Genomic DNA, 15,226 nt, shown 5'->3' with positions numbered 1-15,226 from the left:
TATATATATCTCGTATACTCATATACATATACATATAATCCTAATCCTATATATATATACTCATATACTCCTCATATACTCATATAATAATAGGAAGCACACTCTTTATCACTATAACCAACATGGGCTGAGTCCCATTTAATATTAGCACATTATCTGTGCAAGTGCTCTGTAACATCTAGCTTTGGAGCATAAATAAATACGGACAAAGTCCCATTGACTATTAGCGCACTGCATACGCGACCGTTGGGCAACGTCTTGTTTGTCAACAAAGACGATGCACATGACAACCTCAGATCTATGGCGTCATCCGTGTCATATATACGCTCGTAGACAAAATGGCGTCCGCTGCGCAAGATGAGCAGCACCCGCCTAGAGGCCGCCAATGAGATGCACTACTATTGTGACAGGAAGGTGAGCTTTGAAATGCAGCACAGTTTAATCTTTTAGGGCTCATATCCCTAGTAGCTTTTTATAGCATGGTGATATAAATTTCATTCGCAGTGCGGAAGATATCTACAATAACCTTGATGGTTACTGTTATGACTACAACCACCTAACTTAAGAAGAACGGTGAGACACATCATTAATTGTTCCTTGCACTGGGCAACACTTTACCTTATGGGATATCAACTCTTATCGGACCTACTTGCAGCTATATTGCAGAAAGCCCTGCATGGGTGATGTGTGAAGAAGAAGCCTACACTGAACTTGGGCTACATAAGAAGGAGGCAAAGAGGAATATCAGTCACCTCACATGAGCATTTATTCACCTATCTAACAAGTGTCCTGTCTATAGACTCATTGGACTCTCAAGCATATTAGCTCTTCAGGCTGTACAACTCTTATGCATGATACTCATGTATCTGTCATAACATTGTATCTACAGTGAGGACATCTTGAACGTTAACCATTGAAGGTTATCTCCAGGGTGACAATCAAGACAGGTGAGATATCCTATTTACTAGCACATGCATTGGGGAATACCCCACCTAATATTAAGGAGGTCATAATCAAATACCGTTTGGACTTACTTTCAGGAGAATATAGAAAACACCCAACTGGGATAATACTTAAGGAAGTATCGATGATTAAACCGAGTCATAAATGCAGGAGGAGAGAGCACACTATAAGCCTCCGCAGCAGGTTAGCAATGATTTCACCTTGCTAACAAGTGTCCTTACATTAACTGTATGGACACAGTTGTGCAAGAACACTAACAGATGTGTTCGTTTTTAAAAAGACATCAATGTATCAATTCTTTTGTTTTCTTTCTAACAGAGCATTAGCATTTAGCCACACCAGTCAGAGGGATATCTCAACTTACCTTCTATAAGGTGAGAGTACAATTGTTATTCCAAATTAGAGAGGGTCAAAACTACTATTTATTTAGACATGTGATGAGTAAAGGATATTTAGACATGTGATGAGTAAAGGAAAGTGCACTAACAGATGAATGGGAACACAGTTTTGCATGAAGTGGTGGCACGTTGCGGACCTAGCCTCTAACACATATTCCTACATGTAGTATTGCAATGGCATGCTAGGTGAAGGGGTGCTTCACATAACATATAGCACCGATATGTATGTGTAACACAAGAGTAGATGACAGCATGACCTTATCACTGGACAATTTTGGAACGGTGGTATCCACATTACTATGTAAATGTGCTAGGCGCTAGGCCTGCTAGTCTGCCTAACTTTAACCTTCGTTTACTATTTGTTTTTCCTTTCAGGGATTGTTTCAAGTTCATCATCATTGATGGTAAATGCATATTATATGACACACCTGGTTATTGGCCCAGCCATGATAAAGACCTACAGCACGGGCGAAACACGTGTTGGCATTTGGGTTACCACCAATGTACAGATGATAATAAAGGTGTACATGAGCCTATACATTGGGGCAACACTAATGTATTAGATATCAAACCATACAGTGATCTATTGAAGACTCAATGTATTATTGGAAATACAAGTTATGAATGGATGTTTACTCAGAATACATGTGTTAGGAGTATGTTGTAAACCTATTGAGAGTGATACTATCTACATTCTGTAAACTTTTGTATTGGTACACAAGTGGAGCTGCCGCAGTTATTTATGGTTGGATTAGGACGGAGATGATTGTTTATCAATGTATCACACATTCTAATTGAGAGTGACATTACCCATATGTTATCATACCAAAATAAAAGCTACACTTTAGCATCTACAATCATCTTGTCGGAATAGGCTCTTCTTTTATATACTAATACCTGTCATGGCTATGTGCTATAGAGGTGTATGATTCATTGCTATCCTTAGTGTGGGATCTCTGCTTGACGCCCACCCAGTCGCTTAGCTCTCGCCTTGTTATTCCCCTAGTGCTGGATCGCTCCCTGGGTTGGCAGAGCTCGAGGAGTCTCGATGAGCCTAACGCGCTGAGGGTGCAGAGCCTGGAGGCAGAGCTGGCTGAGGTTCGGCGGGAGCTGCAGAGCGCGCAGTGCCAGGAGGAACAGCTTAAAGAAGACTGCGAGAGCTTGCGGACGGAGCTCAAGCAGCTGCAGAAGACCCGGGAGCAGGTTGGTATCCCTGGAAATGCAATGCTCTGCTCCCCCTCAAACCCACACCCATGCCAGCAGAGCGGCCCTCTTACCCTTCTTGCTGGTACCTATTACTTCATTGATTTGTGTATATCTGTTATTCTATGTATTGCTTGAAATAATAATCAATAGAGTAGTTTACACAGATTCTTAAATTACTAGTGGACAATGTGGCATAAACAAAATCTTTCAAATTCGCAAGCAGGCATTCCCTAATTCACAGTTGCGCTGTACAACCTCACCTTAAGATGGTATGCCGGGGTTCTCTCCACCACCCGCACATGCATATTTTGTTTCCCCACCTATGTGTACATCCATTTAGTCCTGAATAGGTGTGTCTACTTATTTTTTCAAACTTTAGCATACATTGGGGGTCATTCCGAGTTTGGAAGTAACCATGGTGCTATTAGCACCATGGCTGCCTCGAAACCCAGGTCCGGGTAGGCGGAATGGGGACTTTCCGGGTCATTCCAACCTTGGAGGACCCTGTAAATCCCCATTCCGAAAACCATTCACCATTCCCATTTGAGCCCCCATAGGGCTCAATGGGAATGGGGAAGGCGCTAATTATGGGCCCGCAAATAGCGGTCCCGTCATTAGCACCCTGGTCCCTTAGCGGGACCCGCTAAGGACGTCTGGTCTGACCAGACGTCCTTTGCGGGTCCCGCTAAGGGGCCTCGGAATAGGGCGGTAGGGGTTTAACAGCACCGGCATCCTTACAGGTGCCGTTAAACCCCTACCGCCCAACTCGGAATGACCGCCATTGTCACACCCTAGGTCATGTCCTGTCAATGCTCATGCTGTCTTGGTGGCGAGCATGACTCTATCGCAGAGATGGAAGTGTAATATAAATCATTGGTACGCCGTACCACTAGTTCAATTGCTTTTTACAGAGCGTACCTTAAATTCAAAGGCTCAATATACGCGTCCTGGACGCTTTCTCTTTCTCATGAATCAAATATAGAATCGGCTCAGGCCGGACAGTCAAGCACTGCGGGTTTCCCAAGTCTCAGCTGGGCAGACAAAAACACAGTGGGCCTCATCACGAGTTGGGCGGTAACGGCGGCGCTAATAGCGCCGGCGTTATCTGCCCTACCGCCAAACCCACCGGCACTATTAGCGCCGGATCACGGGTTTGGCGGAACGGGAAATCCCCATTCCCCATTGAGCCCAGTCGGGAATGCCCCATTCCCCATTGGGCTCAATGGGGAAATTTTGTGCTCTTACCGCTGGCGGATTTCCCACCGGCGCTATGAGCGCGAAATTTTGGCGGCTGTGATTTGGCGGACCCTTAAATGCAGCGGTAATAGCGCTACCGCCGCATTTAAGGGTTACTCCCAAACTCGTGATGAGGCCCAGTGTCTGTGGCTCTGCAGGTCGTTAAGGTTCTCAGGTTGCAAACACATTTCTTTTATCAGTGGCAAAGCCTTTCATATGCATGATGGAACAATTCCAACTCAAAGAGCTCGCAAAGCACCAGTTACTCGATTCCTCTGGAATTGAAGGATAGAGCGGGCAAAAGGATCCACACATTTTAGGTGTCCAAGGAAAAAGTCTTCCTTTTGGATATGGTTGCCAAACATGCAACATGCCGAATGTATGCATGAGTGACACAAAAAAGCAATCGATCCTATAGGCATTTCCATTCCTCCTCTATGCAAAGCTGTCTCTCCTTGCCTTTGTATGGGTGAACTCACCAGGTGAATTAGATGATCTTTCTTCTGCCTGATTGTCCACTTGGTGCTGTTCCCTAATGGGGTATTTGCTGAGGCCTCTAGAGGAAATGTTTGCTTTTTTCTGTGGCACGTGCTCTGCATGAAGTCTTTCTGTGCCAAAGTCACTCAAGTCTTCAGCCCCATTAAAAACAATTGTGCTCATTTCACTTTTTTGCCCTGTGTTCAGTGTTGTAAGTCTGCTGGTGACACTTATCACTGAGATATATGTATCTGGGGGCCTGGAGTAGCTGGCCCAGACACGCTGCGGATACCTCCATGTGATGTTGTGCCAGCTTGCTATAGTCGAATTGGGCAACATTCTTTTAAAGGAAGAGGGGGAACTAAAGAGGGTTTGGGGAAGCCACTCTTTGATCTAGACATTTTTGTTTCCATGATGAATGGCAGTGAGGGCTTCTGTGAGAAACCAAAGGGTGTCTCACTTGCTGGTCCCCCAGGATCTCTCTCTCAAGTGGCCAGGTCATGGCCACCGCCTTTGGATCCAGACCCTGGGGGTGGACCAGTGCCGGAGGATCACCTGGGTGAGGGATTTTAGGGGAGTTGGGGTGAGGCAACCGATGGTGAGACACGGTATTCCCCCCCTTTCAAGTGCCCATACCCCCATCCTATTTTATAGGATTCTCCAACATCCCAACTCCCCCCCGCCCCTTTCTACACAAAATCTAGGCCGAGGAAGTGGGTGACTGAGAGTAAAGAAGCTAACACTTACATATCTCATTGGACATGTCCCGTTAATCAGGTCAGGCAAAGTCAGGCACTTGACCATAATCACATATATCTGATACCCATTAGCTCCTCACACGGATAAAAGGTGGAACATAGAGACACATTCTGAGCAAAGTGAGACACAAGAAGGAGCAGATCTTCCGGGCTCAAGGCGAACCCACTGGAGCAGGACAACTGATCGAGTGACTAGAGAGAAGGGTAGGGTAACCCTGAAGATCCCTGCAGGAAGTTGTTGCCTTCAGGAAACTGTGAAGGATATGCAGAGAAAGCCAAATCCCAGACAAAAAGAAGCCTGAATTGCGTTTCAAGGATGCCAGCGACCCTCCTGGGTGAACGACAGAGTTTGGGAGATGAGGCCAAGCCTGTGGTATCAACCTTGACTTGCGAATCAAAGCCGCAGAGACAAGAAAGGAATGTACACAACCGTTGAGTTAGCAAAAGACATGAAAGGCTGGTTTGTGTCAAGGAAAGATTAAAGCCGCTACTGTGTATCTCAAAATTGAAGGTTGCACGCATGCTGATGAGACGTGAAAGAAAGCAAACCAGTAGTGAACTTTAAAGTTACCACAAACTGTGAAGCCTGTGATACAGAGTAGCAAAGTGGTCTGGCGAAAGGAAACAGCCCACTCGAAAGTCTCTGCAAAATGTTTGCTGTCTTGTTATAAAGCGGCAAAGTGAACAAACTCTGAAATGCGCAATGGTCAAGATTAACCCAGACGAAAGGGAAAGTTAAAAGGTGATTGCTTTAAGAGAAAGATTTCTTTGAACTTTTCTGATTGTGGTATGGGACTACCACAATCAAGAGACACTGGGGAAAATAACATAAGGGAGAACTGAAGTGAAATTCGAAGTGGTCCTGCGGAGGTGTATGGTAAAACCCTTGCACATTATAAAGTCTTCGACCTAAGTGAAAGATCCTAGCCCGACTGAGGGTGACCGGAAACATGAAATATGTTAGGTAAAGGGAACCCCTAACAAATGTGAATGAAGCTTCGGGAAGGGAACCCCTGCAAGTGCTGTGATTGCAAGGTCCGAGACCGGCTGAGGGAGAGCTATGTTGAATTGGGTACTTTTTGTTGAAAGGTCCAAGCCTGGCAGATGGAGACCTACGGTGATGCCTGGAGAGGTCTGAGTCCGACAGAGGGAGACCCACGTGAACTTTTCATGCCTTGACAGGTCCGAGCCTGACAGAGGTAGACCTACGTGAACTTTTGTTGAACTGTGAAAGAGCTTTTAGAAAACTGGAATAAGTTACTTTAACGTGGAAGGCCAAATGGGCCTCGACCCATGTTTTTTTTTTGATAACCTGAGCCAGAGTGTGTCATCCTGTTTACGGGGGCCACCCTACTCTGTGCTGTCCAACGTGGGGAGGAGAGCTGACTCAGCCACCTTGATCCTTTATGTTATAACACTGACTTTCCTTTGCATACACATTCCCTGTTACACACTTTTTGTATAAGAAATAGTACAGGCATTTGGTTGTGTTAGTGTATCCCATTTTGATTTGACATACATTGACTAGGACTCTGTTTGCTTTATTAGTTGACGGTAGAGACTACTCCCATCAAAGCTGTAGGGCAAAGTAGGAGTTTTTCCTCTAAACCCCAAAAATGTTATAAAGGTTTTGAAACTTGGAACTCTTGTGTCAGTGTCATACTTGTGATACATTGCCTCCCTTACTCTTCTCACTAATGCAGGACATTCTAGATGCTGGCTGGCCAGAGGAATCCTGTGAGACCAGGGTACATGCTTGGAGTAGCTGCTACAACGGCAGAAGAATGTGTCTCTTACACCCGCTTCCTCTAAAGAGTGCAGGATTCCCTGTAGCTTAAGATACCCAAATATGATCAAATAATCTTGCATGCTGGCAATGTCAAACCTGTCCATATAGTAGCATGATGTTATGGGCACAGGTGACCAAGAAAACAGGATAAGAAAGGAGCTAGGGGGTAGGTTTAAGGTTGATTGGTAACCTGCTCCCAACATGGGAACCGCACCCTCATCCGAGGAAGCAACTGTTTCTCTGGCGGTCCCCCGAGCAGTTCGTCACACAGAGGCATTCAAAGGATACTACGCGACCGCTTCACGAGGGACCCCACAAACAGCCACAGGCCTTCACAGGACATGCTTGTGGCTGGAAGATCCCTGTACACATGACTTAGGAACCCATTATGGAAGTGTGGGAAAAGCTGGCTTCCCTTCCACCTTCAAAGAGGAAAGGGTTATAGAGCTTGCAAGTTGTCCTATGTCAGGCACCAGGAGCTCATGCACTTGTGTACTTTTCTTTGTATTCTGGGACTCGTAGTCCTGTATTTGTAATGGAGTAGAAAATCAACAGATGCCAGAATGAAAAAACAAACAAACGAGGACTAGGTGAGCTCCTTAGACTTGACATGGGCCAGCTTTATAGTCTTTTGGATTAGAAACTAAAGACCAGCTCTTGCTGATCCGAACTACCTCTTTCAATGGCTGATAAGAGGCCCATGTTGGCGTCATACTGAATGCCTTTCTCCCTTGCTGTATTCTGCGAAAACGGAGGTCGTTGAGTTGAGCATGCTTTCTTCTGTTTTATTTGCTTATAGAGCTGTTCTTGCAGCCTGTAATATGGGATGGTGCTATTTTACTTTATTGAAAAACGCAAGCAGAGCTGTGGACCATCTCCTAGACTAGACTAAAGCAACACACTTAAGGGGCCCTGTATGATGGCTATGAAGACCTCTCGCCAAATAACACGCATTGGCAAACCCAATAGGTTTTGCTTTTGTGTACAGATGGGATGGGCATTTGCATGGCCCTGCCAATATGTACCACATGGAAACTTCTGGAGAATGGCATAAGTACCTGGGCATATGGTAGCAATGCCCATCTGATACCTAGACACAAGCTAAACCGTTGGCCTTGTCAATGTTTATTTTCAAGAGGACTTTAGTGCCAGGAACAGATGCTAGGACACATATATGTTTATATATGTACAAAATGACACAACGCATGCCGGATTAGTGAATCAACTAATGTATTGCAGAACAATGGAGGGCACAAGATTGAATGCAGGACAAACTTGGATTACCTCCAAATAAAGAAAAAAGAAGCCTGGTAAAAATCAAAGCTAGAAATGTATCTAGTATGAAATGAAGCTAAACAACCACCGTTTTTGAAAAGCTTAGCTTTAATATGGTTTATGTATATGGTTGACCAACTCATTGGACACAGTTTGCCACAGGCCTATTCCTTAATTGTTTCTAGAATAAAGACTACCCTTTGTGAAAACCTATTAACCACTTGATGAATCATTATGTATACACCTACGAGGATTGACACATTATAAAGTGAAGTAAAAATCGGGTGGATTTCCAGACAGGTCCTTCCAGTTGTCTGGGACACCTAACCCAGACCAACATTTGTCAAGTATATCGAATCACCCCACAGTGCGAATGGGGTGAGATCTGGCAACAGGACCAAATAATTGAACTGGAACTACATAAGTTGTTTACAAATCTTTGCTATATACAAGCTCTGCCCACTCAACCCCACTCGGATAATTAACATTTATATCTAACCAGTCCACAGCGGACACTTGCAGGAAGAGGCTCAAATGTAGCTCCCACATTGTCTTCGGGCTAGGTGAGTACCGCTACTTGAGTTGGTCCAACATTAAAACCCTGTTCAAAGCGGTTGAAGGGTGGGCAGAGGCTAACCAGGCTAAGACTGACTAGCCTCTGGACAGTCTCGGTCCAGAGATGATCAGGCATACAATGAAGTTTCACTTGATGACCACAATGCTATCACCCAAAACAAGGGAAATACTCTTACCACCTCATTTTAAATGGTGCAGACCGGGAAATGGAAACGTAAAGGTGAGGCGTAATGCTTTGACGCCTCCACTTCCTGCTCTGCACCCTCCATTTCCTGCTCTGCCCCATGTTCGAGTAGTGACAGGGTGGAGGAGCGGCATGGAGCGCAGATAAGATTACCTGTGTGCAGTCCTCCTCAGTCTCGTTAGTGCGTTACGTTTTACGCCTGTATGACATTTGAATGCTGGTGTAGTACATTTGAATTCGTATGGAATCCACCTCGGCGTTGCACCGGCTCAACACCAGGCAGATTCCATACGTCTATTTTAATAAATGCTGCCTGCAAAGAGTAATTTTTTGTTTACAAGACTGAGAGGAAAACCAGAGAGTAAAGGGGAATTTGCCCCATTTTGTTCCTTAAAATTCTTCTCTGCCTTGTGAAGGTTTCAGATTGTATGCAGGAGACCCAGCAGCACGCACATGCTAACGTTGGCGGCTCCTGCGTGCAATTGCCTGTGTTACAACATGACACAGAGGGGCTGCTTCTGAGCTCCGTGTAAAATAAGATACGCGTCATTCCATGTTGTGCAGACACTCATCTTATTTGCTCCATATTCTGTATCTTTATCAATATAGGAACAGAATATGCTGCAAATAAGCAAAGTTTTGTTCCATGACAGGATGGCAATTTTCTTAGTTTGAATGGAGCCCAGAATCAGGCCCTGAATGAGTCGTTTTGGACTTCATTATCCATGAGTTCCCATGTAGACATGGCCGCCAGGTTCTCCAGTAACCACGTGATGCGGCTTCCTCAAATCTGAGAACTTCCCTCCCAAGGGAATGGTGCCATCATTGCTAGTACCCTCATCGCAGCTCATTTGGATAAATGGGACGTCCTACTTCCCTGCGCCTCCAAACAAGTGCTCAGCTTGTACAGTTCCTTTGGAATCCTACTGTTAGGATTATGACTAACAGGTCTAGAGCACACCTTGCCCATCCTACGACTCCCTCTCACAAGCTGCATCATGCCAACCTCACCCATAAAGCCACCTGTGCCCCTGCCTTAGCGAGGTTGGGTGGCATACGCTGCCAGGCTCCCTTTGCTCCTACGGCAGGTGTACTGGTGATCCCTCATGTCAGGCTGGTCTTTGGGAGCCGCTTCTGGGTGCAGGCGGCTGTGCTAAGGAATTACTTGCGGGCGCATGTTCAACACGTGACCTGATGGTTTTCAGAGGTAGAAATAAAACCTTGTTCTAACTGCTCCTGGTCCCCTGTGGTCTTCCTTGTGTGGCCCTTGCTACACTCGCTGGGGTAGGACTGGGGCATGTTGGCTCGAGCAGCAATGAAAGACTCCTAGCTGCACAGTGAAGTAACTCATCAAACTGGCCCACTTTGACAAACAACCTGGCGCCCATTAGCATGATGGGCTCGCGCATCGGGCATTGCCCTCTAGGCCAGTCTGAGATTGTCTTCAACGCTTAAGAGCTCGTTGGGCAGCAAGCGAAAGAAAAAAAAATATGTATTTGCATATTAGTCTAATACAAAACTTTTGCAATAAGAACAAGAATTCTTCCTGCTTTCAGAAAAGGTCCTTAATACTGCCACCAATCCACCACAGTCCAATAAGTCAAAGCATTCCCTTAGAAATGTCACTGCTGTAATGGTTAGAGCAGGCTTATCCCCTCTCAACAACAAAGTCCACCACTGCGCTGCTGATAGTGTAGCGTGGCCTTCCAAGAAGCGCCCAAAGTGTCTTGTCCTGATCAATGTTAAAACTCTGCATCTAGTGAACAAGTGAGGTAGGTTTTCAACCGAACCAGTGATTTTGCAGAAACTACAGCACAGTGAGGTTGAGCCCGTCGCAGCTCTAGCTGAGGGGATTTCCATTGGTTTGAACAGATTTGGTTTGATCCTCATGAATTGGGCCCATTAGGAAGGGTCAGGAAATGTCTTCAGGTACTCTGGTAAATTACCTCTGCATCTGTTTTCTTTCGCAAGGTCATAGAAGAGTTTTTTTTAAAAAAAATGTTTTTATTATTTGTGTTTAACCAAAGCGGTTTTTACAAAAGAAGAGTTTTTATTCATTAGCTTTGTCGTTTGTCACTATACAGTCGACGGTCCACAGCTTCTTCTTGACTTTCCCCGGGATGCAACATAGATCTTCCACTGAGACACTTAGCCGTCCCAAGGTGGCTCTGCAGGCTACTCCCCAGTTCGCCAAAGCACTCCCCTCTTCCTTTAGCAGCACTGCTCTTACAATGGCCAAAATTGGTGCTGCGTTCTCGCCCATGCATTTTCCGAAGAAGTTTAAGATTTTCCAATCAGCTGCCGCTTTCAAGGTGCATAGGCCCAGTTCAGGTCTAATTATCTGAATTGGGACTTATATTGGTAAACCCAAGACCCGTTTCCAGAAGATCCCCTCCAGGAAGGCCCAGTGCTTTTTAGGGAAACCAGAGCAAGGCCTCTGCTTCATAGGTCAGCACAGTGACCACCTTTGCTCTTTACATCTCCAGTATAGGTACAAGGGAGTACTGGCAGTACCTGCGTTTCACGATTAGAGACTGGTTAGCTAGGGCGATTGCTTTTGCCTTTAAAGAGAACAAGCTGTGTGTTTCCACCACACTGCTGGAGATATGAACCCCTAAGTACTTAAAGGAGTTCTTGATGTCAATCGCCTCAGTCTCCAAGCACCATCTGAATGGTTGCTTCCTCAAGGAGCTTCCCTTTTTTATTATTAGGATCTTTGTTTTCGCAGTGTTGATTTGGAGGCTTTTTCCATTGGGAATTCATTTAGAGTCTTTAGTTGTCTCTGCAGTCCTATAGCTGTTTGATCTTGGAGCACTAAGTGGTCCACGTGCAGGAGACGGGGCACCTTTACTCCAGCAACTGAAGGTGGAAAACATCTTTTTTATTCCATGGATTTAGCCAGGTCTGAGATGTAAAGGTTGAAAAGGACTGGAGCCAAAGGGCACCCCTGCTTGACCCCTCTCCTGGTTAGGATGTCCTTAGCCACCCATCAGCATTTAGATACACTCTGATCTTAGTTTGGGTATTTAGGGACCTTAACTGTGGCACAAGGTCTTCCGGGCACCCCAAGCAGCCAGTTTATTCCATAAGCGCTGCCTATTTATGCTATCAAAGGCCTTCTTGAAGTCCACGAAGGCCAGGTTGAGTTTGCCGTTCGTCCTAAGAGTTTTATCCATCAAAACTGATAGTATAAAGATTGGGGAGGGGTCCCCAAGCCCTTGATGAATCCACTTTGGAAGGTGTCATTACAGCCTTCTCCACTTGACCACTTGTTCAGCCTCTTTAAGAGTTGGACTGCATAGACCTTTCCCAGAACGTCCATATATGCTGCTAGCTGTCATGATCCTCTTTATTGCCACTCTTAAAAATCTGAATTCTTTCCATGAGTCGGGGGACCTTTTGCGCCACAAACATGTTGTTCAGGATCAGTTCCAGCATTGTCGCCCCTTCCTCCTGGTTTTCCTTCAAGATTGCGTTTGAAAGACCGTCCGGGCCAGGGGCGCATGAGGGGTTAGCACCCCTAATTAGGTTGGCCAGGTCTTCCTGGTCAAAGACTAGACTCTAGGATATATATACGTGTGTTCAATAAAGAAGCGAGAAGCAACATACAGTGGGCACAGACTACTCCTGCCCAAACACACTCACTCTGGCATTCACAAAGCCTGCTGTCTGCATTTACTTCATCAGGTCTTGGTTTAGGGTGGCTGCTTGGTGGGGTAGGGGGCATCATGGGGGGTGCTTTGATGGATTTGTGCTGGAAGATTCTAGGTGTGGGGCAGACCGACTAACACCCATCTGTGCTTATTTATTTCCTCCACAGGAGCTGGCCTCCAGCCAGTCAGAGCGGGAGGTGGCGTGGCTGAAGAAAGTGGGCGATGACCAGTAAGTGGCCTTTCAGTCTTGTTTCCTATTATCACTTGTCTTGCTTGTGCCTTATTTATAGGACTGAAGTAGCTGCTATCTGTTTTCCAAAATTAACCTACGTGAGACCCACATATTTCTTAAACCTTTTTACCAGTTCCAAATCAAGCCACTAGATGGTGCTGTGGCTTAGAGCCCCTCCCGGGGCTCCTGTATTGTCCTGTGTTGGTGACACCTGGTACACCATATGATAGTCCCAATAGAAGGGGCGCACAGCTTCCTGTGCGCCAGTTATCAACTGAACTCACTGGCTCCTTTGTCTGTGTGATGCATGAGGGGTGCCGGCCTTATCCTGGCCCATAACAAATGACGAGGAATTGATGACCCACGTGCAGTCCGGCCGTGCTGGTGCACGCTGAGGGGAGTGCCCACCATGCAGAGCTCTCCAAATCTTTGCCGGATCTATTCCGGCATCCGTCTTCACTGCCGCCAAGGTCCCGGGGAGCATGGGCTGGAGTTCCCAGTGCGGGCAGGAAGGGGGACGAGGACCGTGCATGCTGCTGGAGAGCCTGGGACACGTGTATCTGGAGGAAAAAAAAGAAAAAGCTCCCACCTGGGGGAGAGGGAAGGGGTGCGGCGAGAACAGCCACTGCATCAATATATATTGGACTCCTGCGTGTGGGAGAAGAACGGCACGGCAAGGACCACTGCCACAGTGACTACTGCAAAGCTCCCACCTGGGGGAGAGGGAAGGGGTGCGGCGAGAACAGCCACTGCATCAATATATATTGGACTCCTGCTGTGGGAGAAGAACGGCACAGCAAGGACCACTGCCACAGTGACTACTGCAAAGCTCCCACCTGGGGGAGAGGGAAGGGGTGCGGCGAGAACAGCCACTGCATCAATATATATTGGACTCCTGCGTGTGGGAGAAGAACGGCACGGCAAGGACCACTGCCACAGTGACTACTGCAAAGCTCCCACCTGGGGGAGAGGGAAGGGGTGCGGCGAGAACAGCCACTGCATCAATATATATTGGACTCCTGCGTGTGGGAGAAGAACGGCATGGCAAGGACCACTGCCTCAGTGACTACTGCAAAGCTCCCACCTGGGGGAGAGGGAAGGGGTGCGGCGAGAACAGCCACTGCATCAATATATATTGGACTCCTGCGTGTGGGAGAAGAACGGCACGGCAAGGACCACTGCCACAGTGACTACTGCAAAGCTCCCACCTGGGGGAGAGGGAAGGGGTGCGGCGAGAACAGCCACTGCATCAATATATATTGGACTCCTGCGTGTGGGAGAAGAACGGCACGGCAAGGTCCACTGCCACAGTGACTACTGCAAAGCTCCCACCTGGGGGAGAGGGAAGGGGTGCGGCGAGAACAGCCACTGCATCAATATATATTGGACTCCTGCGTGTGGGAGAAGAACGGCACAGCAAGGACCACTGCCACAGTGACTACTGCAAAGCTCCCACCTGGGGGAGAGGGAAGGGGTGCGGCGAGAACAGCCACTGCATCAATATATATTGGACTCCTGCGTGTGGGAGAAGAACGGCACGGCAAGGACCACTGCCACAGTGACTACTGCAAAGCTCCCACCTGGGGGAGAGGGAAGGGGTGCGGCGAGAACAGCCACTGCATCAATATATATTGGACTCCTGCGTGTGGGAGAAGAACGGCATGGCAAGGACCACTGCCACAGTGACTACTGCAAAGCTCCCACCTGGGGGAGAGGGAAGGGGTGCGGCGAGAACAGCCACTGCATCAATATATATTGGACTCCTGCGTGTGGGAGAAGAACGGCACGGCAAGGACCACTGCCACAGTGACTACTGCAAAGCTCCCACCTGGGGGAGAGGGAAGGGGTGCGGCGAGAACAGCCACTGCATCAATATATATTGGACTCCTGCGTGTGGGAGAAGAACGGCACGGCAAGGACCACTGCCACAGTGACTACTGCAAAGCTCCCACCTGGGGGAGAGGGAAGGGGTGCGGCGAGAACAGCCACTGCATCAATATATATTGGACTCCTGCGTGTGGGAGAAGAACGGCACGGCAAGGACCACTGCCACAGTGACTACTGCAAAGCTCCCACCTGGGGGAGAGGGAAGGGGTGCGGCGAGAACAGCCACTGCATCAATATATATTGGACTCCTGCGTGTGGGAGAAGAACGGCACGGCAAGGACCACTGCCACAGTGACTACTGCAAAGCTCCCACCTGGGGGAGAGGGAAGGGGTGCGGCGAGAACAGCCACTGCATCAATATATATTGGACTCCTGCGTGTGGGAGAAGAACGGCACAGCAAGGACCACTGCCACAGTGACTACTGCAAAGCTCCCACCTGGGGGAGAGGGAAGGGGTGCGGCGAGAACAGCCACTGCATCAATATATATTGGACTCCTGCGTGTGGGAGAAGAACGGCACGGCAAGGACCACTGCCACAGTGACTACTGCAAAGCTCCCACCTGGGGGAGAGGGAAGGGGTGCGGCGAGAAC

At 47.5% G+C, this 15,226-nt stretch overlaps 1 protein-coding gene across 2 annotated transcripts in view; it reads left to right on the top strand.

The window, feature by feature from the left end:
* TBKBP1 (TBK1 binding protein 1) overlaps positions 1–15,226 on the top strand; it is a 348,794-nt gene that overhangs the window by 171,884 nt on the left and 161,684 nt on the right. For both annotated transcript variants that reach the window (XM_069634656.1, XM_069634657.1), the window contains exons 6-7: positions 2,368–2,564; positions 12,683–12,744. In XM_069634656.1, the coding sequence (XP_069490757.1) occupies positions 2,368–2,564; positions 12,683–12,744 (259 nt within the window). The remainder of the gene's footprint in view (positions 1–2,367; positions 2,565–12,682; positions 12,745–15,226) is intronic.

The sequence above is a fragment of the Ambystoma mexicanum genome, chromosome 13 (assembly GCF_040938575.1).
Source record: "Ambystoma mexicanum isolate Mex_15411 chromosome 13, UKY_AmexF1_1, whole genome shotgun sequence".
NCBI classification, from domain to species: Eukaryota; Metazoa; Chordata; class Amphibia; order Caudata; family Ambystomatidae; genus Ambystoma; species Ambystoma mexicanum.
The sequence above is the reverse complement of the archived record's forward strand: the minus strand, read 5'-3'. Positions and strand labels throughout refer to the sequence as shown.